Source organism: Brienomyrus brachyistius, chromosome 1 (genome assembly GCF_023856365.1).
Source record: "Brienomyrus brachyistius isolate T26 chromosome 1, BBRACH_0.4, whole genome shotgun sequence".
NCBI lineage: Eukaryota > Metazoa > Chordata > Actinopteri > Osteoglossiformes > Mormyridae > Brienomyrus > Brienomyrus brachyistius.
Window position 1 is genome coordinate 13,063,457 of NC_064533.1, and position 26,695 is coordinate 13,090,151.

The window sequence follows — 26,695 nt, forward strand, 5'->3', positions numbered from 1 at the left end:
TAACTGACACCATGAATCGCAGACACCCTTGAAAAATGTTTATTTTTGTGTATGAAAGACACAGACTATAAATTGCTACAGCTAGAATCAGCTCAACCTACAGTGATTGACTGAACGCGGCTTTTCCCATCTTTATAGAGGTTCAAATCTCAACCTAGCAAGTAACTGGATATAAACAAACATCCGGAACATTCCAGAAAGCAAGTGCAGGGTATTTAATAAACTCTCTGTGCTGGTCCTGGTTTCAGACCACAGAAAAGGGTCCCTGAGACGAGGTAATATGGTGGGACTTGGAAGGCATTCGGGTGAACCATCGTCAGTTTGCCTTTTCACGCTGTTTAACAATGATAAGCATGTGCTAGTGAGCTGGCACACCTCCGTGAATCACCAGGGCTCCCAGTCGCAGAGTGGCCTGTCACAGGTGGACAAGCAAAGTGCCACACAAGCAGCATGGGTGGGTGAGGGGGTGGGGCTGAGGAAGTGTCGCTGTAAGCCAACACCAGACATCTACCGCCTGCAGTGGGGGTTTGGGGCAAACCAAATCCTGACCTTGACTTATCAAAATAATGCAAAGCCTATTCACCACACAGAGTGCATGAACTGTGCACAAAATTGTACTCTTAAAACAGCAAATAGGTTATAAATGTGTGTGTCAGGTTCACTGTTTGGTACTTTTTGATTTGTGCACACAGGCTAGCCTCATTGTGGGCCGCCTTTAGCCTCAGGGGAACAAATGCTAACCTGCAGCGCTAACATCCCCCCCACAGACCCGAGGTGCCTCTGCGTCCTGGGCAAGGCCAACAAAGATCGAACGAAAACAGCACCTCGCCTGCCTGTGTTTTCACCTCCCGCCATCCATAGTTCATAACAACAGCGCTGAAGATTAAGCCAATGGCACTGAGCCCCAGTCCCGCTCATCATCTGGCCCGCGCCCGTCCTGTGGAACATTCTGGCATGGACTTCAGCGGACCCATCGTAAAGCTAACGATGGACCTCGAGCCTGACAGGCTGCTCCGCTCGCTGCGCCGGCTGGCCAGCGATATCAGCACCATGACGGCGCCTTTGGTTAACACCCCGTGGTTGTTTTTCTGGCTCGTAATGAAAAATTGGAAAGATGTTGCTCGTTCTTTCTCGGTGAGGGGCTCGTTTAGGGTGAGAGCCCGCCTTTCCAGTGCTGGTTTCACGGTCCTCGCCTTAAGTGATGGAGTGCCACAAAGGCCTGGGGCAGCAAGGCGTGGGCACTTGAGAAGGCCCAGCCAGGTTCCCAGTATCAAGGCCTCGCCATTTATACGCTTCAGCACCCCAGATGGCTCATATATCACCCCCGTTTGGACGCTTGATCCCACATGTTCCACACATCTCTGTGGTGGAACCCGATTCCGTGCTCTGGAAACGCATCACACTGGGCTGGCTGCAGCGTGAGGAGAGGCGGGCGGCATGGTAACGCCAGGGGTAACCATAGAAACAGAACCTTGACTACACTGTCGCGCTAGAAAACAGTGCTATAGGAAAGTAGATAAAGATTTAGCCGGATTATTTAAATTGTTTTCTCGTGAGTTTAAAAGTACGTGATTCTGAGACCTACTTTTTAATGAAACACAAAGCAGACGCTGAGGTCACTCTTCCTCAAAATCCCATCCCAGGTCGGCAGCACGGCGGGATGAGGTGGTTTTTATCGATAAAATAAATTGCATTCCAACTAATAAGAAATATAGCTAATGAATTTAAATGTCGTAAATGATTACTTTCATTCACATAATTTAAATATGTTAGCATAACGGACCCTAAAATAAAATGCATGTGAATAAATGTGATAAATTATAACAAAAAGCCTATAACGTCTTTGGCATAAATTCTCATATATACCTTTTAAATTAAAGATGAATGGCTCAAATTAAAATCTGAGATGAATTATACACCTAAGGCTAGATGCTTCTGATAGAAACAAAAATCAAAAGCCTACCTGACTCCAGAAAAGCTCAAATGATCTGTGCACAACTCTCTGCCCTTCAGACAGAACTCCCCTTTGAAGAGGAAGGTCATCTCCATGCCTGCTGGCGACTAATTAGCACCTCAGCATACCTGCCAGTGTTGGTCTCTGTGGCATCAAAGCTACAAGCCATGTGCTTTCTGTGCTGTTTCGTGCCTTAATGGCTGGAGATGTGTCTCTGGTCTGCTTATTTTTCCCAAATGAGCCTTTGTCAGGTATGACAGTGGCGAAGGCCACAGTCAGTGGCATCGCTCACAAGTGACAAATCAAATCATAGCGGGACAATAGGTTTACGAGGCGTCACAGCAGCTAATGCGTCATAGAGTTACAGCTGTAACCTCCTACTGGGTGGTCAGTGGTGTCCCTGCTGCCAACCACGGCCCCCTGGGCTTGACTGCAGCACGGCCTTTTCCATGTAAACACATACCGGGTTACCTTGGCAACATGCTCACCCCTAACTTGAAGGTTCTACATCAGTTAAGCTCGCGAAAGTGAAATCGCACCCCTGAAACTGTAAAAACAGCCCTTATAAAATGCTTTGCCACCAGATATCTGGGAAAAGAAAGACGTCAAGCCATATCAAGCATTTAATATTTAAAATCTTTACTTTTAAAATGTAGTATTCTCTTTTTTAAAAGCCATAATAAGTAGAAATTGTCAAAGCTACAGGACATACCTGGCTCTTGACTTGCGTAAAAGCGATGTAAGTATATCCAGACATGTGCAAAAATATACGGGACACACAGAGCTTATGGAATTGCTAATGCAAAAAAGCGACATACATCTGTGATTAAATTTACACGTATTACTATTATATTTTTGGCTTATATGAATATTGCAATGAAGCGTCTTGAAAGGAATGAGAAGGCAAATCCGACAGACGTACAGCGATGGATTACTTAAGCCAGCCGAAAACTGCCTGTATTTATTTATATTTTGCACTGATGTATAGGAACACCCAGAATAATTTCAAGGACCTGGAATGAAATGAGATTTTAGCATAACAGAGCCAGTAAAGCCCCAAGCTTAGTGCTTGCACTGCTCTCTCTTAGCGGCGGGATTTTCGCTCAAGCCGCGAGAGCGACCTGGCGCACAGGGAGGTCACCTTTGAAAGGAGAGCATACCAACCTGTGTAAACAAATGGGGTCACGGCGGGGTCGGCTCGGGAGCATGCGACCCACTCACCGGTTCAGCTTCTCCTCCTTCAGCTCCAGGTCCGCCACGGCAATCAGCTGGTCCAGCTTCAGCTTGGTGTCAATGATCTCTGCCTCCCGCGGGGAGTATGTACCGCCCTCCTTTTGCTTTTGGTGGATTCTGGGATTAGAAGGGAGATGAATGAGAGATACTCAGATGCTCAAACTGCTGACAAATAAATGTGAACAGACTCCATATAACGCAATTATTTTAAACAGGTAAGGTACAATTAAGTGAATGTGAAACAGGATGTACCACTGACACATTGGAGAATTACATCTGAGGTATCGTGTGAAGGGATCTGAATGTGTTCTTAGATCAGCTGCACAGTACATTACTGTAGACACTCAGAGTATCACATAAGGACTCATGAGAATTACAATATTTTAAGATGAAATCCAATTAAATCATGCATTTGCTCAAAAAATGTATGTGGCTTTGGCAATATGCATCCCCTAAATAAATAAAATGTAAATGAAACTTTAGCAACATATTCTTGGGCAGTTAGCAGTCGAGTCGGAGAGGCAGGTCAGTGGTTTGGGTCTTCTGTAGGACAATTAGGGTTAGTGACTGTGTGCTACATCGGCCATAAACATCGCTGTGCACTTTGTCATGGGGGACTGGGGTATATAATAATTGTTACCAGCATGGAGGGGGGGGGGGGGGCGTCACCTTACCGTACAAAAGCGTAGATGATCACTATGAGGAAGAAGACGAGGAGGAGGGATAAGAGCACCCCCAGGATGATCTCCTCATCTCGAGTCAGCAACTGGTCATCTGGAAATTGAGAAGAGTGACCTTCTGTAACCAAGGGAGAAGATGTGCTGTATACAAAAGGGCACGAGCCCAAAAAGGAGACTTCATGCAGTCCACTCATCCATCCCAGAGCTGCTAATCCTGACAGCGTCACGGTGACTGAGCAAATATCCCAGGCTGCACAGGGGCACCCTACAGTGGGCTGACTTCATACTACCCCATATTTACTTTATGGAGCTTTTCTCTTGAACTGAAGGGAGTAGCAGCTGGTTCTTTGACAAACGGCGTAACCGGTGAGATTATAAATTAGACGCAATAACTCAAATCTTATTCTTTAACAATGGCTCATCCGGGCATATCGTGACTTTTCAAGATAATATGCAAGTTCATGTGCCTGACTTGCGATTTGTCACCAGAACAAAGTTCTGCTACAGGTGTTTGTGGGCTCACGCATCTGTGTCATTTGCGTTGGTGTTAAAGCCTCCAGCCTGGATGACAAATGGCAACCAGGGCTGCCATAAAGAGGGGGGAAGTTAGTTCAATTCCAAGTGACAGGAGAAATTTGGAACATAATTTGGATTAGTCTGGGTTGAGGGCCCAATATGATATGCTTTCTTGGGGCCCAAAATCTCTAGCAGCACCCCTGGTGGCAACACTCAGCTCCGAAACACTCTGCAGCTAAGGAATCTGTGTCCATGACCGGAAGGTCACCAGTTCAAATCCCATGGCTGACAGAGTGATATCACCATTGGGCCCTTGAGCAAGGCCCTTAACCCCAAATGCTCCAGGGGTGCTACATGGAGCTGCTCTCTGATCCTCACTTGTACATTACTTAGGATAAAAATTCCTGCTAAACAAATACATGTAACTAGCATCTTCCGCACAATGACATTTTAAAAAGCATCAAGCTAATGAATACACCCGGGGAAGACCAGATGGCCTTGATGTTAGAATGAAACCTAAATGGGAGCTTCCAGGACACTGACAAAAACAGAATGAAGCCAGAAGCTGCAGTGAAAAGGATAAGAAGGGCCAGGAAATTCAAAGACCATAAACATCTCTGTGGGGTTTTGGGACGGAATCCCAGCACAAATCATTCCGGAACCCACATTGTTTTGAAAGAGAATAAAGAGAATAAGGTATGAGTAGCATTCATTTTAATGATTTTATTTCGCAATCAAGACAAAAGTTTCTTTACCTGAGGTTTTTATACGATCAGAGTATTCAGAATCAGTATATTGTCCTTTCATGTTTGTCGCACGGAATTTAAACCTGGAATGGAAGAAGTAAATAGTAAATAAGCGTAAATGAATTGATCATAGTGCAGTTGAACAGTGCGCATTATCTATGTGTAAATCTGGTCTTACACATAATGTGTCCTCGGCTTCAGAGGCCCATTGCAGAAGGCCTGGTCCTTCTCAGGAGACGCACAGCCGTCCTCGTTCCCAATCACATACGTGTCTTCTTCTGCAGCATTTCTGCTCATGATGTCATGGCAGTTGGGGTTCAGGAAGCCTTCATCGGTGATGTACGGCGCAGGCTTGTAGTAGAAGGCATTCTTCCAGTTGGTCACGTTGTACTCATTCATCACTGTAAAGTAACGGAGGAGTGAAACCTAGTAACGTTCAGCCGGGTTCGATAAATACTCATCTCTCATCACTGTACTGTGATGGACCAGGGACATGAAGTGCCTTTCACTGTAAATCACAATAGCTATGAGATACATGTTTCAAAACACAGTTATGTAATAATTCATTTGAAGCAGGAGTCTAGATCTCAGTAAAATAGATCTTATTATGCATATTATATATTTGGTTGTGATCACAATTCTGTACAGTATGGACATTCAACCACTTTATTCATTAATTTTCTATACCACTTATCCTATACAGGGTCGTGGAATAACTCCAACCCGCCACATGGCAACATAGCAGAGGTGGAAAATTCAGGTCCAGAAAGTAAAAATTTAAACTAAATTTTTACTTTCTGCAACTGAAATTTTCACCTCAGGGAACATGGACACGCTTGGCGAAGTACCTCCATTTTCTGCGACGATGACTTGCACTTTGTGGATGGGCCCATGGGCATCGGAGAAGAAGCAAATCGGCATCTGGATAGTGATGGTTCTGGTGGTGACCATGATAGCCCCACTTGGGCTCAGAGCTGGCATAGGTCTCTTACTGGGCTTGGGAGGAGCTGGAACACAGTGAGTGTAGCCACACATTCGACTACAACCATCACTGTCTCTGTCTCAAGGAATTAAGTACCATCAAAGTGTGCAGGGGTCCTCTAAAACATGCCAGCACTTACGCTTAATTCCTGTAGTGACTTTCACTTCTGAACTGGGTCCTACGCCTGCCCTGTTGATGGCAGAAATCTGGAGAACGATATAACACATCCATCCATCATTCTAAGTCAACGTTTCTCAGCGCAGCCCTCATTTTATTTCCCTCCCAGCACCCAACACACCAGTAGCAGGCTTGTGTTCTTGATCGTTTGGTTTATGGGTGCTTGGAGGGAGTAGCAATGTGAACCGGCTGGGGGGATGAACCCCATGAGTGAACCATCATTAATCACGAAACAGAGGAACGAAACGATGGATGGGCACCTAAACTGGATTCATCAGCTGACGTGTTGATTGTTGGTTCCAGTTGTGCTGCTTTTGGCTAAGATTTTGGTCCTGAGGGCATGTAACCTGACCTTTTAATGTGCCTTTGGCAGTCTCATATTCCCGTGAGTGCAGCTGGGTAGTAGTACAGGTATCACATGTGAGTAGAATCACACACCTGTATGTGGTAGCTGTAGCCGCCCTTGAGACCGTCTATGATGGCAGCAATGGTCCCGTTTTCGTACTGCTGGAGCGGGAGCTCCTGGATATGGAAAGCCAGCTCGTCTCCCATGTAGACCATGGCACTGTAGCCGATGATTCTGCCATTGGGAACGTCAGGTGGAGAAAATGTCACTCGGACCCTGGTCACCTCTTCTGGAATCAGGTGCAGGGTGACGTTTTTGGGAGGATCTTTCGGCTCTGGGGAAAAAAATGTTACAGTGTGTGAAACGATACTGCATTCCCACTGTCTACAGATAAGCCTCTCTTTCTTTCAATTACAAACCGCACCTATTACATATAGTTTGAATGCATACTGTTATACAGCACTGTTTCTGAACTGGTAGGTCGCAACCCAAAAATGAGTCGCAGGATCATTTTAATTGGTTCAGTGGTTACATTTTTTGAAGATGTGAAGGTACTATACTACTGTTACTGCGCTATGATATCTTTACTAATACTACACTCTAGACTCAAAACATTAACATTGAAATGTTGTTTTAAAACCCTGCCATCTTTCAGAGTGGGTGTGGCCTTTTTATAGCACGCTCAGTGCTCACCATTCTCTAGCGTCCTGACGTGCACCACCTCACTGGCTTTGCCATTCATTCTGGCATCCCTCACGTCCCCCGTGAAGGCCGTCACGGTCACAGCATAGCGGGTGAAGGCCGTGAGGTTGGACACTACCACCGCCTGAATCTCCCCGGGTCTTCGCACCACCGTCAGGTTGGTGCCCAGGCCGTCGAGCTGGAGCACCGGGGGGATGGGATGGGCCAGATCAGGAGGATGCGGCAGTAGTACTTCGTGATTACAGACAAAGCCACCATTGCGTTTTGGGATTATCAAGCAGGTACTCTCACCCGCGCAGTCCGAGTAACCCATAGAAACAGAATCATTTGCTAAACACAGAATTCGCTTCTCTCAGACGGAATGGACAGCTGTGGCTATTGTATTACTAAACTCCACACTTCCCAGCTAATCTCTTCCAGTGAACATAAACAAGAGACAGAGTTCCATAACGTAACTGCGAGTTTGGCCCTTTCACACGGAGATGTTCCCTGGGTTGGATTTTCTCTCTGGCCTGAGGTAGGACTCCCTCTCCAGTGACAAGTGTTTCTTGGGCTGATTCCTGGTAGCCAGCACAGTAGTTTTCCCAGTGGAGAACAACCCGTATTGGGTCCAGCTGCAGTGGAGAGGGGAAATGTGAGGGCTCAAGTGTAACGCTGTTACACGCCCCCCCTGCCTGACAGATGTGCACCTCCCAGGGTCCGTGGTCGACAACTTCGATTTCCTCTCCTGACCATCAACTACCCAGACAGCCCTTCCAGGGGCCCCCAGCAGGTCCCACGACGCAGAGGGTGTGGTGGATCGGAGATAGGGGGCGTGCGTGCCTCTTCTGATGGAAGACTTATGGGCGGCTCTCCCTGTTGAAAGCCGCTGCGGAAGTCTGGGGCCAGCTGAGAGGAAACGAGGGCTTGTTTTGTGCCTGGCGAGGTCAAAGGGTACCCAGGAAGATGGGTAGCTGGAGAACGAAGACATATTGGCCCTGATCCCATCCAGAGGCGTGAGAATCCCATGATCAAGCTGTGTGCTTGAGGCCAGAGGCAGTTTCCTCTCGCCCCGGAAGCTTCAAAGCTATGGTGTACCTTCCTCGAGCAAGAACAAGTGTTTCCCGCAGAGTAGAACTCTTCCAGCAGAAGCAGGGGGTCAGCTTAACGTGACAACATTGATGAGGTTATTTCATCAGCTGCTAGTTCACTGCTTGCCATTTTCAGTCCTGGGGGGGGGGGTTGCTGCTGTAGTTCTTTGACAGTAGAAACCCTGAATCGCTGAATATGCAACCAGACCGTACAGACAAGTTATTTGAGTCGCTAAGAGATAAAAGCCTTGAAATCAGTTCACCTGCTGGCCATGTTCATCAACGTATCAGCAAGAATTTCATTGTAATACAACATGCTGTAACCTCATTCCAGCAAAGGGAGAAGTGTGGTTGCACTCCAAGGATGCTTTGATAAGATGGAGGGTCACTTTAACACTCGGTGAATATTAAGTTGTTCCTAGACTGAGCTCACGCCACTTTCTCTGACTTTCCCAGGGGAGAGCGGTGGGTCGACTCACTGGGACAACGTCAACGAGGTAGGAGGTGGGGCCTGACAGCACCTCCGGGGGCTTCCATTGGATGTTGAGGCTGTTGGAGGAGGGCAACACGGACACGGCATGGGGAGGGGCATCAGCGTCTGAGAACAGAAACAAAGATTAATGAAACAAGCGAAAATATCATTGTTTGACTGACTCATTACATCTCGAGAAAAATATACTTTTCATCTGGATCCCGTAACCTATCATTTTATGCAATAACGTTTCCTGGCGTGATATGATTTGCGTTCAGTTTTCTCAAAAAGATTTTGTTTAGAGTTTTCTTTCCGAAGGACGGTTATGGGACTCTCCAGAACCATTCCTTAGTTGTTGAGCAGATGGATCAGGACACATCTTGAGAAAGGGATCGATACCCTTAGACGCAACAGATGGGTACATGCGCCGCATGCCAGACAATAAAAAAGCTGACCTATCGTTTCTGCAGCAAACGAACTTTATTGCTGAACTCTGCGAGCTCCATTGACAGCTGTCAGGCACTGATTTAGGATTATTTTTAAATCAGGAGCCGTCAGGCCCCGATATGGCGATGAGGTATCAGTATGCCCTGCGGCCTTATAAATCTGGTCAATTTACTGGGGGGGAGGCGGGAGGAGCTGCCAGTCCTCATTCCACCATCCCCACATAATCCGAACACTTCCTCCCCGTGGTTCCCCTGGCTGGTGCTCCAAAATAATGCATTTTCTGTAACTAATAAGCGTCATTTCCCGATTGTCACGCTCCTGTCCCCTTTCCTCAGGAATGCAGCCTCTCCCAGGGTAGGGGGTTGTCTTTCCCTCCCTGGCCACAGACCCCGGACGCTGGGGCCCTGGTGCTCGCCGGGGGGGCACTAGAGGCTTGGAGGTAGCTAAGTATCTGGAGAAGCCATTACCCATCCCCTACACGCCAACCCTACCAACCTCTACCCGCCCCTCCCCCTCCCTCTGTGGCCGTAACGAGGCTGGTCACGCCTGCCATTCCTGCTGGTAAGTAACCACCTCACCGAAAGTGGACCACGCGGGTGTCGAGTTCTCTCATGCCGGCTGTGTCACGCCCATTTTTCGCCAGCCTGTCCTCCATTTAATTACACATGTCAGATATTGGTCAGATACCTGCCCGCTGCCCTCGGGCCAAACCCTGGGGCATGGTGTGACGGGCGACATGCCTAACGACAAGGCCGATTACACACAAGACGGGCCTCCTTCTGGGCTTTGGGGCCTAGATGGAGAAAAGCTCTGACGGTGTTTATAACATCCATCAAAATATTACTTTATTATCTTTGCATGCCTACCAAGGGGAAACCTTTTTGATCTTTTATCAGTAGATAAACACTTTGTTTTCCTTGCATTTCAAAGCCAAAATGAAAATGACCTACAAAAATAAACAATTGACAGAAATCTATTTCATAAAACCAACTGAACAACAAAAAGGGAGAAACAGAGATGAAAGACAAATGCTCGTCTGCTATCCTAAAAGATAGCAACTAGAATGACAAGTGTTGCCTTACTGAGCCAACAATAGAGCAGAAGCTACGAAACTACCAAAATTCAGAGTGTTCAACGCACCGCCAGCTAGGGTCCTTGCATACACCCAGTCTGAGCCGTTGCCGTAGCCCGCATTGGTGCAGGCTGACACCCTGAACCTGTAACTCCTGTATTTGAAGAGGGACTGGAGGGTGTACTGTGGGATACTTCCTGTCCCGCTGGTGTGTTCCTCGTCCTGGCTCTCCAGGCAGCCAGGAGAGGTCCAATCCTGGCAGCTCTGGGATAGTAGCTGGATCACGATGAGGTACTCCCTCAAGTACCCCAGAACCTCCTCTGGAGGAAACCAGCTTAGAGACACCGCGGTTGCCTGGACTTCAGTTACATTCAGGAGTCTTGGAGGTCCTGGGACTGGAGGTGAAGAAGGACATAGAGATTCAAAAGTTTTCAATCGATCTGTCCATTTGCCAATCCATTATCCTCGTCATGATGGGGGGGGGCTGGAGCCAATCCAAAGTGAGAATATTGCACCAGGCAGGACCTGGATGGGATGCCAGTCTATCACAGGGCACATGCACATATGCACAGTCATGTGCTACGGGAAATTTCAAAGAAACCAGTTAACCCAAATGCAGGTTAGACTTGCTTTAGACTGTAAGAGAAAACCAGAGTACCTGGTGATGTCCAACATACTATAGGGAGAACATATAAAGTCCACAGATAAAAAGCAAGACTTGGATTAGAACTTCAACCACTGGAGACATTAAGCGATATTACTGTCCACTGAGCGATGACGTCACTAGGGCTGCAAGTTCTCACGCATCTGGTGTGACACTCACGCTTTCAGACTCTCACACAGGAAATCTTATGCAAATCTATATTATTCCATGATAAACCAAAAGTTAGCTACATCAAGTGTTAGGATCGTTTTCAAAACCCTACAGACTATTTACAGGATAATAAAAAACAATTTTTTCTTTCACTCATTTCTAAATTTATGAGTGTGCCTCTGTGAATAATATATATTTTTCTGCAAACTGCAGTCTGGTTCTTCCCAGTTTCTCATTAATGAAGGGCTTCTTCCTTCCTTTATGGGACTTCAGTCCTGCTTCTAGGAGCCTGATACAAACTGTCCTAGCAGTGCACTTCATACATGCACTTAATGTCTCCCATTATTTTTGAAGTTCAACTGATGTCATCTTTCGAATCATGAGAAAATGTCGGATAAGTTATCGGTCATCTCTGGCATTAGATTGCCGCTTCCACCTTTCACCTGGCTGGTTTCTGGTCGTTCCCAGTGTCTCCTGCTTCACCTTATTTTTGTGTCCTGCTGTCTTAGAAATTTTGAACCTGAAAGCATCTTGCTGCTCAGTGTAGCCTTCAGCCAGCAGAACCACAATTAAACCATGATTTAAAAATGCAAATTTGTTTAAAAATATAGAGTGGTGTCTTAATTTTTTTCCACAGCTGTACATGTGCATGTGTGTGTAGCTAATCTCGAACTGAAAATCTCACCCCAATCCAGCTCACCCTTATAGGCTGGCAACCCTGCGTCACTCAAAACAAAGAAGAACTATTTATCGGTAGGTAGAGTTACAATTAGCTACTGATTGGTATATGATACCTAAATACATCAGAACATTGTTAGCACACTTGAAATGAGTTTGCTGAGTATTACCATGAAAGGGCCCAGACATGACGGGCAGAAAAATGCTGATGGATACTTCATTCTGCACCTTTTTAGCCTGAGACCACCTAGCTAAATGCTCAGGATCTCGTAAAAGGTTCATGACACCCTGTGTGTGGCTTCACGCTATGTTCTTAATGGATGTCATCGCTATGGACTTTTTTTCACGAGTTGCACCTGTTGCCCGGCCTTGAATCACGACGTTGACAACGTGCAAACAGGTTTCTGAAAACAGACAAATACGTCTCGGAAAAATGCTAGGACTCGCTGGCAACGCTGCCAATCTGGTGCAAATGATTCGTTCGTAATATTCCCTGATCCAACCCAGACCGTTCTGTGCAACAGCTCCACCAAGCTGGGATGGAGGGACATACAAAACTGAAATAAACTGGAAGGAAGCAGAAAATCACTGTGCTGAGAAGCTCTGCGAAGCCTTCTACGTGACACAGTAAACCCGGATAGCTCAGTATAGAGCCTGCAGATGTTGAACTGGCATTTTTGGAATTGCTATGATTTTTATTTCAGACCACTGAAATAATGCAATGATTCATGGAGAAGTTTACATAGCAATTTAACGGCACAGTGCAAAAGCCAGAGCTCTACAATTACAACTATTCTTACGAACAGACTATTAATTGTTTTACAGCTTTCAACTAAAATATGAAATGCATTATTTCTTGTAATACATTTTATCCATCTATTGAAACTCTCTATGCTGTTAGACACCATAATTTAGCATTTTATTCTCTTCTTCATAGACTTGAGCAATCCTTTTATTTATTTTACTAAAAATAGTCATATTTCCAAATGGCAAAACATTTGATTACACACTTGGCATCCTAGTCAAGGTCATAGTTATTTAAAGGAATGACCTTTCCTTGAAGCACGTTTCATCTGCGTTTACTGTGATGGCCGTTGCACATCCGTCATTGGCGCCCAGAGTGATTTACTGAAGGTGCCTTTGCAGTGGTGGTAGTGCACTTTTGCTCTCCACATATCTTTGGGCGACTCTCATATCTGGACGTGGCCCAACACTACATCTTAACCCTCAGGACTGGGGGCCCGGGACCCCGTGACCCCGAACTCCGAAGGGCCTAAGGAGGTCTCGGCCTTGCCGTCACACCATGGGGAGCCCCGGCCGTGTGAGGGGGCGCCATGTGACCCCTGGGTCGGTTCAGGTGTCAGAAGCTTACCCCCTTGTGAAAACAGCCTGACCTATTTCATTTCACACAATCTCTGCACTGGACCCAAAAGCCACAGCAAGTCCAATGTGTTTTTTCCCCACAGAAAGAAAGATTTTGTGGAAAATAAAAGCTCAGCAGTCTGAAGAGTGAGACTAATTCAAGTCTAGAACAAATACATTAGGAATGAGTCAATGCTGGCTGGGACAGTGTGACTAACGATGCAGGGTGATTAAGTATGACCACTTTCCTTCAGGTTTTCCAGCCGATACACGGTGGCCACTATCGAAAAGGCGGAACAAACAGTTTAGCAGAATCAATCGGCACTGCGCTGTTCTTCCCATTCAGCGTTCCACGAGGCGTGAAAGACCAATTTGGGAAGTCAAAGCAAAAAAGTGAGAGAGACATGAGGAGCCAGTGTAAGCGCAGACGAGGCCATTTCGATTTCCCCACTTTCATTCCCAGTGAAATTAGCGAATACAGGGCCATCGGCTCCTTGTATTTGCCACGACTTGTTTTGCCAGGGCTGTAGTGTGGTGAGAGGAAGCGGATTTAACACGAACTAAACAGGTAGTCGTTAAACTAAAAGCAAATCTCATATGTAACAGCTGACTTTAAGATTCCTTCCAGTAAAGCAAAGAAGCTACCTGTTATTTTCAGTGACATATTGTTTAAACATTTACTCAAAAAATAAACACTATACATATATAAAGACATATAGATGTTATGAAATAATATATAGACATTGAAGTAGTATATCTATTTTGGTGCACCTTATTTAAGGAAAATCGATTTCTTAACCACGTATATTATCAAGGAACAGTTCCCTCCTAAAAATAATTACTAATGTAATATTATTCAAGGGGTGGCATGGTGCCACGGTGCTTAATACTGCTGTCTACCAGGGTTCGAGTGTCTGCTGTGGTTCCATGTGGGTGGAGCCAGGGACGGATTACGGACCGGGCCAGCGGGGCCGATGCCCAGGGGCCCTTGGGGTGCAGGGGGCCCGTGGGACCCCTAGCCCAAAACAATTTGCAACGCTTATCAAAAATGTATTTTCGTTTGTCTATTTTAGAGGGCCTACATTCTTTGATCCTCTGCCTACAAGGGCCCCTGACCCTATAGGGAGGGCGTTTGGCTGCCAAGGGCCCTTGAATTGTGGTGGTTGTGGTGGTGGTGGTGGTGGGGGGGGGGCCTCGCGAACATTTTGCTCAGGGGCCCATACAACCCATAATCCGTCCCTGGGTGGAGCATGCAGGTTCTCCCTGCGTCATCATGGGGTGTCCTCTAGGTACTCTGGTCCCCCCCCCCCCCGACAACCCAGAAACATGCTGAGGTTAATTGGGGTTACAAAACTTCCCATAGGGGTGAATGAGCCCTGTGATGGGTCAGCACTCCATCCTAGGTTATTCCCTGCCTTTTGCCTGTAGCTTCCAGGATAGGCTCCAGAGCCCCATGACCCTGCACAGGACAAGTGGGCACAGAATCCATAGCCACTTAGCCAGTGCAGCATCTCCCAGGAAGTACAGGGCACATGACAAGGGCTTAAAAACCCCAAACAGGATGACAGTCTATCACAAGCCAATATAATATGATATTCATGTGAAAATGAATAGAGGCAAAGAATCTATTGTAATCTATAGAGATAAAGCCTTTGATCAGCAAGAGAAAACATGCAATTTAAATATCTATCATGTTGTAGATATAAACAAAGTCAAAATGTAAAAAATAGAATGAGATAAAGAAAATGGTGAAAGCTGCTGGACATTTAGGAGAGGTTCCTTGGGAAGGTCATGATGATAGACTTGTAAAAGGATGCTGAATTATTTAGCTCGGCAGAATCCGCGTGAAATTTTGATCGCGGTCACCATCATCAAGTCAAACATTTGTTTCCTCCCTTTAAGGGTAGAAATGTAGTGACTGGAAATTACAAAATAAGGACGTGTTAGAAGCTTTCATCCGTCTGTCTTGTGAAGGCTTATTGAGAGCAGGGTCACAGTAAGCGGAATAAGTAACAGAGGAATGGCAGTACCTTTTTCAGGCGGCGTACTGGCAGTGCAGATCGCGCGTTCTCCAGGCCCGGCTGAGTTGACCGCCATCACGCTGAAGGTGTACTGGGTGTCAGCCTGCAGGCTCCCCATGGTGTGCTGGTTCACGGAGGCGCTCAGCTCCCGCTCCTGCTCCGAGAACTGGATCAGGTAGTGGGTGATCTCTCCATTAGGGTCGACTGGCAGCTCCCACTGGAGGAGCACGGAGTCCCACTTCGAGCCGGAACAGGAGAGGTTCCCGACAGGACCTGACACTGCACCAGAAGGTGAGGAGGGGCACTGTAAAATCTGTACCCTCTTCAAATATCACTGGAGACGTCAGGCGACAGCCATAGATACATCACGTTACAGTGCCCTTTGTTTTTTTTGTTGTCATTGTAGCCATTTTTATTGTCATACTGTAAGGATCTTAATTTGCATTCGCAATTTGTTTTGTGTTTCATTTGTGCTCCCCGGACATGCAGAGTAAGATTTTCATTGCCTAGAGTAACTGTTCACTGTGCATATGACGATATACTCCTGCATGTTGACAGTCTGGCGACATTCTTCCGACCCCATGCCATTCTTAATTAATCTCCTAGGCCGCTGCGTACCTGACTCGTTGGTTTTAAACGTGACGGGCCCGCTGTATTGATCGCCGTTCCCCACCCTGGTGAAGGTGCTCACGCTGATCTGGTACGTGCTGTGAGGTCGGAATCCCGTCAGATGGGCACGAGTGGCTGGCCCAGATGAATTCTGGGAATCGAAGCAGACAACTTTCGCTGAAAAGTCTGATTAACAATTCAACCAATCATATAATACATGACTAATCATTGATTTATAATTCATTAATTAAATGGTGCCTAAATTATGAATTACCTTCAGTAACTCTATTGACACTTAGACCACATGCATACACATTATACCCACACGATCCACCCTGCGATTTCAGATCTGCCTGCCACCAAGATGACAATTAACTTGTCAATTGACAATTATCGCTGCAGGATGAATTACCCAGTATGTATAAATATGCCTATTGAGCTCCAGGATCTGAAAGCCATAGAACTGAACCATGCCGTTGGGGTCTGGGCTGGGCTCCCAGGCCAGCCACACAGAATCTGCCGTGTGGTTCAGGATACTCAGGTTCCTGGGCGGGGAGGCGGGGCCTGCCGGAAAACAAGCACTCTGTGACCCCCACTTTCTGTCCCGGACATTAAGCGCCTTACAGCTGTCTCAGCCTTTTCCCAGACTGCGTCTGATCTCTCCTTCCCCTTACATCTATCAACTGGACTCTAACATAATGTATATTCACTTTGAGTCCATCCAACTGATTTTGCCGCGCCTGATTTTATTCGTGTCATTGTGCTTCTTGTTTTCGTTCTTTGTGAGGTGACTATGAATGTCCTGAAAGACAACTTTAAATATAATATTTTAGAATTTGTACTCTTACTGTGTGGCTGTTGGCAGAGCCAGCTATTTCTCCATGGGGGTGGGATCTCCCTGGGTATCTGTCCTAAATTCTGTAAATCTGAACTTTGAATGCTCAGGTTACGGCTTTCTCCGTTTTCCTGTATTGGTGATGTTCTAAATCCCGCTGGAATGACATCTGCACAATGCTTCTGGGAGCTGCCCCGTGAAGCCTCACCTTCTCTTAGTGCTGGTAACCTTTCCTGCCAGGGAGGGACTGCTGGGTAGCAGGATTTACAGCAGGACGTGGCGGTAATTCAGAGGTCTGAGAGCGGTCATGAGGGCATACCGGTTTCATCGGTGTGGAGAAGCAGAGTGAGGACGGGCCCCGTGCCCCGGCGGGTGACCGCCGCGAGGGACACGTTGTAGGGGGTGAAGGGCATCAGCCCAGTGAGCATCACGGTGCTGTTGGGGGTGCTGCTGGCAGTGGAGCCCTCTTGCCCTTGCACCACCAATGAATACCCAGTGATAATGCCGTTGGGCTCCGCCGGGGGCAGCCAGGACAGGTGGATGGATGAGGAAGTGACGTTCCTACTGGAGACCATCACAGGTGGCGATGAGGGAACTGGGAACAGGAAGGACACATGAGGGCAAGGAAGGATGTCCAGGAGGTTATTGGGGTCTGAGAATTAGTTGGACCGTTGAAGGACAATGACGATCAACTCACTGTCATCGTCAGTCCTCAAGTGGAGAACGGTGGTGCTGTTCTCTGAGTGGCCAGCAGAGGTGGCTGGCGTGACGCTCAGCACGTAGTCGGTGTACTTCTTCAGCTTGGTGAACAGGAACACCGTGTCGCTGGTCGTCTTGTCCGTCCGGTTGCCAGAGGCATCGTGTGCCTCCTTGAGGGTCAGGTGGTAGAAGACTCGCCCGTTGGGTGAGATGGGGGGGTCCCAGCTCACGATGATGGCAGTGGAGGAGAAGTTCAGGGCCGTGAGGTTGTGGATCGGCCCGTCTGGAACTACAAGCCAGAGGAGAGTCATGCTGATTAGATAAAATATTGATAAACCAGGAAATACATTAAATGTGCTATAAAAATAAATAAAGACAAAAAGGAAATTATTCTCTTTGAATCATTGACTCAAGCCATATTCATTTTATCATTAGATTATAAATTAATAAACATTTATCAGCATTGCATTGTTTGTATTCAATATCCCATAGCAACACACTGATTCAAGAGGTCACTGAGAATAAAATCAGAATCGTGTTCTGGAAATGGAAATTCAGAAAAAAACACACAATTTGTGATGCCTGGTACTGAAAGATTGGAGGAAAAAGGCAGGGCTTAACATAAAAGTGGAACATGTTGCTGAAACGCCAAACAAAGCACACGAAACAGTCACGCAGCTCACCCCGCGACACCAACCTGACGTGGCATCTTCCTAATCGTTGTCGCTGTGACACCATGAACCTGGTGACATGCCTAGTCAGTCAAACCACTTTCACTGCGTCAAGCACCCACACTCTCACCCACTCTGTCTGTATTGTTAGACCCTAAGCACCCAGCATTCAGGGCCGCATTTACATTAGAAACACACAGAATGAAGTCTTGGATTTCTTAGACGTGTTGAATTTCCTGACGTGCACTCGTGAATGACAAACTCTACGTGACACACTTGCCCACGTGGGCCACCATAGGAGGGTGTGGGCGGGGGGGGGGGGGGGCGTTAAATAACCCCTGTAGGAGAGGGGGAAACCCCAGTGGGGATTCCCAGTGGGGATTGGGGGGAAGGGATATGGAAAGCCTATTGCCTATTGGCTACAGGGCCATGTGAGGGGCGGAGCCAGGAAAGGGAGAGCCACGACCTGGTCTGAACAGGACAGGACAAGCAGTGTTGGATCCCCAGCAGCTGGAAAACAACAACAGGTTTTAACTAGAGAGTGTGATCTAAGGAACAGGACAAGGGTAATAATACAGAACAGGCAATAATATAAACCAGCACAGTCAACAACATTGCTTCAGAATAAAGAGGGCTCTTACTTCGAGGTGACGTCTATACCTTTTTTCCCTCAAAACCACGTAAAAATATGAGATTAACATATGTAGTCTAATCAGTTAAACTGGGCCCCTCAGATCAGCTCACTGATTGAGAAGAATAGCAAACAATAAACAACAGCTCTCGCGAAATGTGATATTACACTGGTACAATTCCTAAATAAACACATGCAAACATGTTTTTCTCAAATGAAAGTCCTTCTGATAACATTCCTGAAACTTACGCTTGCAGAAAGGACAAAAATATCTGTCTTTCTAAACATTCTGTTGCTTAATGCTTTATGTTTTATTAAAGTTACAGCTTGATTTTCATCACGTTCTGTAAAAGGAGAAACAAACTGGTCGTCTCACGACATCCCGTGATGAAACTGAAGTGGCAGGAGCTGAGAGTAAAAGAACCAGTTTGCGACAGTGACAGGCCTTTCTCCTTTCACAAAAATGCTGAAAATTATGTCACTGATACCAACACATATATACCAACCTCAGAATCCTTACGTGGTTTTTGTTTTTTTAAAAACAAGCCGGGTAAAAAGGTCACAGACGCCACCTGCTAGGGAGACTGCGTGTCTGATTACCCACCATCCTCTGGGGTCTGCACGTAGATGATGTCACTCTGGACGCCGCCGTCCCCCTGTGTGGTGCTGGAGGTCAGCCATAGGCTGTAGTTGCTTCCCTTAGCTAGATTTTCTATGGCGACGGAGTGGGGTCCCTCTGACAAACGGGGGTCCAAGTCAAACACGGGGACCCGCTACAGGGGATAGACAACTTACAACTGTGAGCCAAGACTAGTGATGAGAGAAACAGGGAGTGTTCATCAATGGGTTCTCACATACCCGTTTAAAATCATTTTCCAGGAAGTATAGTTCCAATGCTCAAGAAAAGAAGTACAGAGGATGGTAAAAATCCCCAGATGTCGTTCTTGCGTCGCCCCAAAAATAAAGGATGCATCACTTGCATTCATCACAACAAGAATATTCCCATCATTCATCACGTCCTGAGTTTGTTCTTGGGAGCCAAGTTAGAATGCTCTTGCCAAGAACAGAAGTACATTCTTTGCGTTCTAGGTGTTGATAAACACCCAAGGCTTCTGAGGGATTTTTACCTACCTTCTGAAATATATGCATACAGTTTAGTAGAATGCAGTTTTTTTTTTATAAAAAGACAGCTAGCAGCTCTTTAATGAATTAAAATGCCCATTTGAAAGCTTTACTGTGTCGAAAGCAACTTCACAGCCAAGCAAATATCCATCCATCCATCTTCCACCTGCTTATTCTCAGCAGGGTCATGAGGGAGACAAAAAAACCGTCATATTTGGCACGCAAAATAAAGCCGGATCGTTCCAAGGCTCCATGCGGCCATCTGCTCTGACTATCAACAAGAGGGTTTTGCTTACTGCACTTGTTCCGAGTCAGATGAAAGCTTCACCTCCTCTCACTGATCATCAAGGCTTGGGAGCAGCAGACACACTCATTAACACCCCCCCCTCCCCCCCCAGTGCAAACAAAACAACGTCGCCACACTTAATCTGCATTTCCTCTTTGCTGGACACAGCCTCTGTTTGTCTTTGCTACCGTCCTCTGATCTCTGACATCCTGACTGCACCATTATTTACTCTGACCTGGACAGCAAGGGTGAGAAATGCTAATTAGAAGACTGTACCTTCAAAGCGACCCCTACTGGTGGAGGAGGTGTAACACCACTCCGGGGGGGGGGGGGGGGGGGTGGGGGCTTGACCAGCACCTCTGCTTGGTCTTGGAAGCAGGAATGGTGGGTGTTACTGCTAGTTTGCAGGATCTGGACTGAGGGCTAATTTCTGTTTCTCAGGGTATTCCTTAGGGTGTGTATGTGCGTGTGTGTATGTGTGTGTGTGTATGGATATATATATATATATATATATATATATATATATATATATCATACTCCCATGTTTCTGAGTACATCATGCCTGCTCAGATTCCGATATCCCAGTACTAATACTAAGCTCCTTCTACTGAAGGCAGTGTCAGCTTTTCTCAACCCCCTGAGTCGTGACCAGCTCTGGGCCAGCTACAGATTAAACTGATCCCGGCACATTCCCATCGCATACGCGAGATCTTTCAGCACCAAAATAATTCTTTTTTCCACTCCTCACACCAGCTGTTTATGTCCATCTGGCAGGCCTAGCTTAGGCCAGCAGCCCAGACACTGGGGCCGAGGAGAACACACACACCGCAAGGCCGGTGAAAATGGGCCTGTCCCAGCCTGACAAACAGAGGCCCTGCTTTCCATGATCAGATCGGTGAAATGATGCAGACATTTTCACCTGGATGTAAACGCCGGAGCTGTTACTGTAGTAGACAGTGTAAAACAGGATGAGTCCATTGGGCTGAGAGGGAGGGAGCCACATCAGTTGTACTGAGCTGGAAGTTAAGCTGACGGAGGAGATGTTCTGTGGAGGATCAGCTGGACCTTGCAGATCACAAAGCATGCATGTTGTTAAAACCATATACAGGAATGGAATGTGGAATATATAATGTATCGCTGTATGTACAATGTATTGTGGGATTTTTTTTTTAAACACGCGATACTGATCTATGATATACAGCAACAAAGATTTTAAACAGAAAATCATTATTAGTAAATAACATTTTTTTTTGACGTATAATGCCAAAGAATCGGCAACTGAAATGATCAGCATCTCTGTGCTGAAAGGAATAATGTTTACACATCATAAAAAATGATGTGGAGGGTATGGAATTTTTTTGTGGGCATGCATCCAACTGGCTGCTGAAGCCTGTGAGTGCAACCAACCTGTATCCAAGGCTGTGAACATGACGAAGACCAGAATGCCCCCGTCCCCTAGTCTGGTCCAGGCAGAGACTGACGCATTGTACTGACCACCATCTTCGACAGTCACCACCAGGGAGGTGACAGTGACATTCTGTATATGCTCAAATGTCAGATTCCTGTCCCGCGGAAGAGTGGAGGCAGAACAGTTAAATAATTGTATTAAAACAATCAAATAAAACCTGGTTGACATACCTCTCTACTCACATTAAAATATAAAATAATTAAACTTACCAGACACGTACGAGATAGTACAGGATTTCTGAATTTGCTTCTAACGGTGGTGTCCAGGACAACTCTACTTGGTGATCAGACAACCTTCTGGCAAACAGGAATCGAGGGGGAGAACTTGGTACTGTTTATGAAAAACACATTAGCTGTTGGTGACTCCGGACTCGATTACTTGCCCTAAATCACTGGATACAGTGGCATCCAAGAAATTGAGCTGCAAATCAGATGGGAACATGTGCACACTGGGCGCAGTGTTTGGCTGCCAGCTAATATGAAATGAAGTGGAACCGAAGATGAATGACTCAAATTCGTAACCCTAGATATCATGGGAGGAAAAAAGCGTTGTGCAGGACCTTCACGTATTATGATTGGGCCTAAGGCGTGTAGGGGCCAGAACCTACTACAATATGGATTCTTCACAGTTGTAGAGCCATTCGATGTTCATTATTTATGTGAATGGTTTATGCTGACGCATAACAAAGAGAAAACTCTTTCTTCCATATGTTGCAGTGAGGTATATACAGTTAGGTACTGAACATCTAGCCCTCAGTTAATCTTCCAGGTCTTGATCACTGCTACAGTCTACAACTGTGATCAGGGTGACATGTGGCTGTTTAGAAGTTAAACTTGACACAGCAGTGACCCAAACAGATATGATGGAGAAAAAGACGAAAATGTACACCAATAATGTGGAACAATGCTGCCCCGGCCTGAAACGAACAAGACAAAACACAGCAGGCCATTGATCTGAAGCTACAGGAGAGAATTAAATTAGCATGACAACGATTGCAGATTCCAGGGCTTGTGGCATCCTGAAAATGACTAAAAAGGCAAATTATAAAACAATGTGTAGGAAGGGACATTTTGCAGCATTCACACTCCCACAGACATATTCCACTTTTATCTTAAGCCAATAACAGCAACCATATGGCATTAACCCTAAAAGGAACCTGTTACCTACCATCACCAATATCATGGAGAAGAGCTTCTATCTGGTAGCTTCCCAATTAAAGAACGGCAGGATCCACCACCTGCTCGGTCACACACTCACCATCCTCCAGCGTGGTGATGTTAAGGATCTCACTGGTCTGGTTCCCGCTGCCCAGCCGGGTGTTGGCCTGGATCATCACGCGGTAACGGGCAAACTTGCGGAGATTGAAGAGGCGGGCTGCGGTTCCGGGGGTGCTGAGGTTGAGGTTGTGGGTAGAGTTCCAATACTCCACTGTGTAGAACAAGATGATGCCGTTGGCCAGCAGGGGTGCTTGCCAGGAGACCAACACCTCAGTGGAGTTGATGCTCTCATAGGTAAGGTTGAAGGGGGGGCTCCCAGGAACTGAATAATGGAAGGATGTACATAGGACATATGCATAATACAGCAATATAATGCCAAGATGACCCATTGATATACTTACCATCTTCAGCAGTTAAGATCTCTAAAACAGCAGATGTTTGATTTCCATGTCCATACTTGGTGTAAGCTCTGACAGATACGTTGTAGAAAGAGAAGGGTTTCAAACCACGAAGCGTGACGTTCGGGGATGTGCTGTTGACCACCGCGCCAAATGTGGAGTTCCAGAAGAAGATCTTGTAGAGCGTGATTATCCCATTGGGTGCCTCCGGTGGCCACCATGTGACCATGGCAGTGGAAGAGGTGGTGTTGTAAACAGCTAGGTTCACCGGAGGTGACTCAGGCTCTGGAAAGCAGAGAGAGGTTTACTTTAAGGAAAACACCAATCACCCTGCTGATTTATCACTTTAGGACATGAACATCTGGCTTCAGCAGCAAAGCTCCATGAAGTTTACGACTTGTCATATATACAAAATACTTCAGCTTCTTCCATAAGGCTTGATCTGTACAGCGTTCAGAGTATAAAGATGTCGACTTCTGACTGCGATCTGGCAAAGGATGCACAGGGACAGATCTTACAGAAACCTCATCTTCCAGTGTAATGGGGGGCGGGGAGGGAGGTGGGTGAGTGACATGCAGAGGCACAAAGTTCAGGCTAAGGAAGTAAAAATCCTGAGCAAGATTTTGTTTCTCTGAGATTGAGTACTCTGTGACTGTGACTCTTCATACTCAAGTGAACCTGAGTTCAGTTTCTGAACCCGAACTTTGCACCTCCGGTAACACGCATGCCAATACCGTCTTCCATGGTGACAGCGAAGACGTCGTCCTCCTCAGATAGGGCGCTCTCTCCAACAGCCGTAGAAGCCGCCACTCGCAGCTTATATCGAGTGTATTTCTTCAGTTCTGTATTAGAGCACAACGTAAAATTAGTTTCTGACAAGCAAATTTCCAAAACACACTCATTCCATGCCATATATTTCTGAGAAAACATCTGTGAGTTTTGCAAATTGAATGAAAGTTCTTCGTTAGATTACACAAGGACGGAGTGAGTTTTGGTTCCCTGTACATACGATGAGAAAGCCTGACGTCGGTAATCTCAGGAACAGACAAAAAAAATGGGCAGAGTGAGTTTTGGAAATTTGCTCTTCATTTAAGACGGAGAACAAAAGGATATAATATAAACTAAATGTTTCACGGTAATGGACACTGTGTAATGCATATATGATGGCTGCGGATATGAATACAGCGACACTATTATCATCTGTGGAAAGTCAATACAGATGCTCCTCTACTTACGAACTCTCAACTTACGAACATTTCAAGTTACGAACGGCCGTTCGAGAACGTATCTCGTTCATGATAGAGGAGCGTCTGTAATCTGAAAGCTTGCGCACGGAGCAGAAACAAGCTTGCGTATCACCTGTAAGGACGATGCTGGTCTCATCGGTAACCCACTTGAAAGACTCTTGGTTGCTCAGGTCCAGCCCATAGACAGTGTAATGCGTGATCTTGCCGTTTGGGTACAGAGGAGCTTTCCAGGACACCAGGATGGAGGTGGTGCTTACATTTTGGCAAGAGATGCTCTGAACAGAGCTTGGCACTAAAAAACAACGAGAGGTGTGAGGCGTCAGAGGTTGAACCTTCTAGACTGAAACGCTACAGCTCTCTGAAGGTAAGCAGGTGCTGACAAATGTTACCCTGCTCCCTAGTTTTCGCCACGATTTCCATCACAGGTCCTTCCCCGACGGCTGTGAAGGCGGAAACGGTGAATGTGTATTCCGTAAAGGGACTGAGGTTTTGAACCATGTAGGAGATTGGATCAGCGAACATGTCGATCACCTCTACAGTGGGAACCATGACTGTGGATGAAACAGAAAGTGAAACAATTCAAAAATGACATTGATTGAACACATCATATATAATGTAATACAAACTATAAAAACAAACTGGGAAACAATCATTGATTTATCTTGGAGGAAAACCCCCAGTTTATCTTCAATAGATAAAACACATTCTTCCCTTACAGGGCGATAAGCACTAATCTCCAGTGAATAGTGGGAAGACACAAAACAGGGATGATGTACAAGCAGCCCCACTCGGCAGCAATCACAAGATCGATCAAATGATTCACCTTCTGTGACATCACCTGGAGTAGCAGAGCGTGTTGAGAACCGGGTCTGAGTCGGGTCGGAGCCAATGGGAGCAGTGAAAGCCTGCATCGTCCCTGTAGGATCAGTGCCAGTCGGGGCGGGTATATCCTGTACATGACCATTAGATGCTCGGGAGGGAACGGTGGCTGTTAGCCAGGCTGGAGGGGAAGCCGAGGGAGAGGGGGTGAGCGTCAGGGGGGTCGGTGTTTGGGTGGAGGCTTTTTGGGTGGAGGCTGTTTGGGTGGAGGCTGTTTGGGTGGTGCCTTTGTCAGGAAGACTTGTGGTAGACAGGGGAGATGGTGTGCCTTGGGATAGAGGTAGCGAAGTTGTTGAGTTGAAGTTGATAGATCTTCTGTAAGGTTGTGGCAAAAGATCGATCATATCCCTTCTGGTCCTGAGTAACCTGTTACCCTACGGCAAGGCAACACATCGGTGGCCACATTCATACAAATAATATGAGCAGTTCATGTATAACAACAACAAGACAACAACAAGAGTCATTCTGTGACTATGTACTACATGTATAATCAATTGACATATTATTAAAGCGCAATTTGATTATTGTCAATCAGCTAGGTAGATTTCCAGGCCGTCTCCAAGTTAAAAATGTCCAGCTTATGGAAAATTCATATTTACTAACAGACTGCCATAAAGTCTACTATATAAATAATAAGGCTTAAATACAATGGTTTGTAATACCAAATGCGTGTACTACTTTGTGACTCTCATGGTAGCATCGTGTGGCTTTGACAGTTCATCGACTAGAAGTACACAACAGTATGTAGTTACATTTATTTACTGTATAATCATAAATATTATTATTTTGTGCTCTATTTTTATCACTTGCCTACAAATTCAACTTAAACATTGATTTAGGGAAACGCATTTTGTTCGTAACCTGTGAACTGCCTATATGTCAAACGTTTTATGGATCAACAACCGTATCATTGCAGAAGCAACATGGAGAAGCACCTCCACATTTTCCCTTCCAGTGAGCGTGATGTTCTGCACCACTGTGTCCTGGATGAGAACCAGAATCTTGTACTGGGTGATAAGTCCATTAGGATGGCTGGGACTCCTCCATGATAGTTTCACCGATGTGGAGTCAATTGCCGTTGTGGTGAGGTCATTCACGGCACTGGGAGCTATACAACAACAAAAATATGCACAGGAGAGCCACATTAAAACAGACTGAAGGCAGCAGCAACACTGAAAATAACACACAAAAGGTAAATATGCAAATTATCAATCGCCACAATCTGCTGGTGGAGGCGTCTAATTACTCTTCTGGCCAGCAGAGGGCGACAGATGTTAAATAGTGGCGATAAATGAGATGGGGAAGGGTTCCTACTCCTACAGCAGATCAGATTCCTCTGAAAAATCCTCAAGTGTAACACT

The 26,695-nt window shown here is 46.1% G+C and overlaps 1 protein-coding gene across 1 annotated transcript in view; it reads right to left on the reverse strand.

Annotated features, from left to right (window-relative positions):
* Positions 1–26,695, reverse strand: part of ptprq (protein tyrosine phosphatase receptor type Q) — a 47,204-nt gene that overhangs the window by 11,745 nt on the left and 8,764 nt on the right. Inside the window, exons 9-34 of the mRNA XM_049030593.1 lie at positions 26,270–26,442; positions 25,279–25,708; positions 24,845–25,006; positions 24,568–24,747; positions 23,943–24,050; positions 23,212–23,493; positions 22,851–23,132; positions 21,803–21,923; positions 21,533–21,687; positions 21,045–21,190; positions 19,322–19,490; positions 17,414–17,704; positions 17,036–17,311; positions 16,294–16,445; positions 15,891–16,032; positions 15,282–15,551; positions 10,466–10,792; positions 8,886–9,004; positions 7,328–7,514; positions 6,727–6,968; positions 6,251–6,317; positions 5,978–6,136; positions 5,308–5,530; positions 5,139–5,212; positions 3,862–3,961; positions 3,176–3,304 (exon numbers count right to left, since the gene is read on the reverse strand). Of these exons, the coding sequence (XP_048886550.1) occupies positions 3,176–3,304; positions 3,862–3,961; positions 5,139–5,212; positions 5,308–5,530; positions 5,978–6,136; positions 6,251–6,317; positions 6,727–6,968; positions 7,328–7,514; positions 8,886–9,004; positions 10,466–10,792; positions 15,282–15,551; positions 15,891–16,032; positions 16,294–16,445; positions 17,036–17,311; positions 17,414–17,704; positions 19,322–19,490; positions 21,045–21,190; positions 21,533–21,687; positions 21,803–21,923; positions 22,851–23,132; positions 23,212–23,493; positions 23,943–24,050; positions 24,568–24,747; positions 24,845–25,006; positions 25,279–25,708; positions 26,270–26,442 (4,966 nt within the window). The remainder of the gene's footprint in view (positions 1–3,175; positions 3,305–3,861; positions 3,962–5,138; positions 5,213–5,307; positions 5,531–5,977; positions 6,137–6,250; positions 6,318–6,726; positions 6,969–7,327; positions 7,515–8,885; positions 9,005–10,465; positions 10,793–15,281; positions 15,552–15,890; positions 16,033–16,293; positions 16,446–17,035; positions 17,312–17,413; positions 17,705–19,321; positions 19,491–21,044; positions 21,191–21,532; positions 21,688–21,802; positions 21,924–22,850; positions 23,133–23,211; positions 23,494–23,942; positions 24,051–24,567; positions 24,748–24,844; positions 25,007–25,278; positions 25,709–26,269; positions 26,443–26,695) is intronic.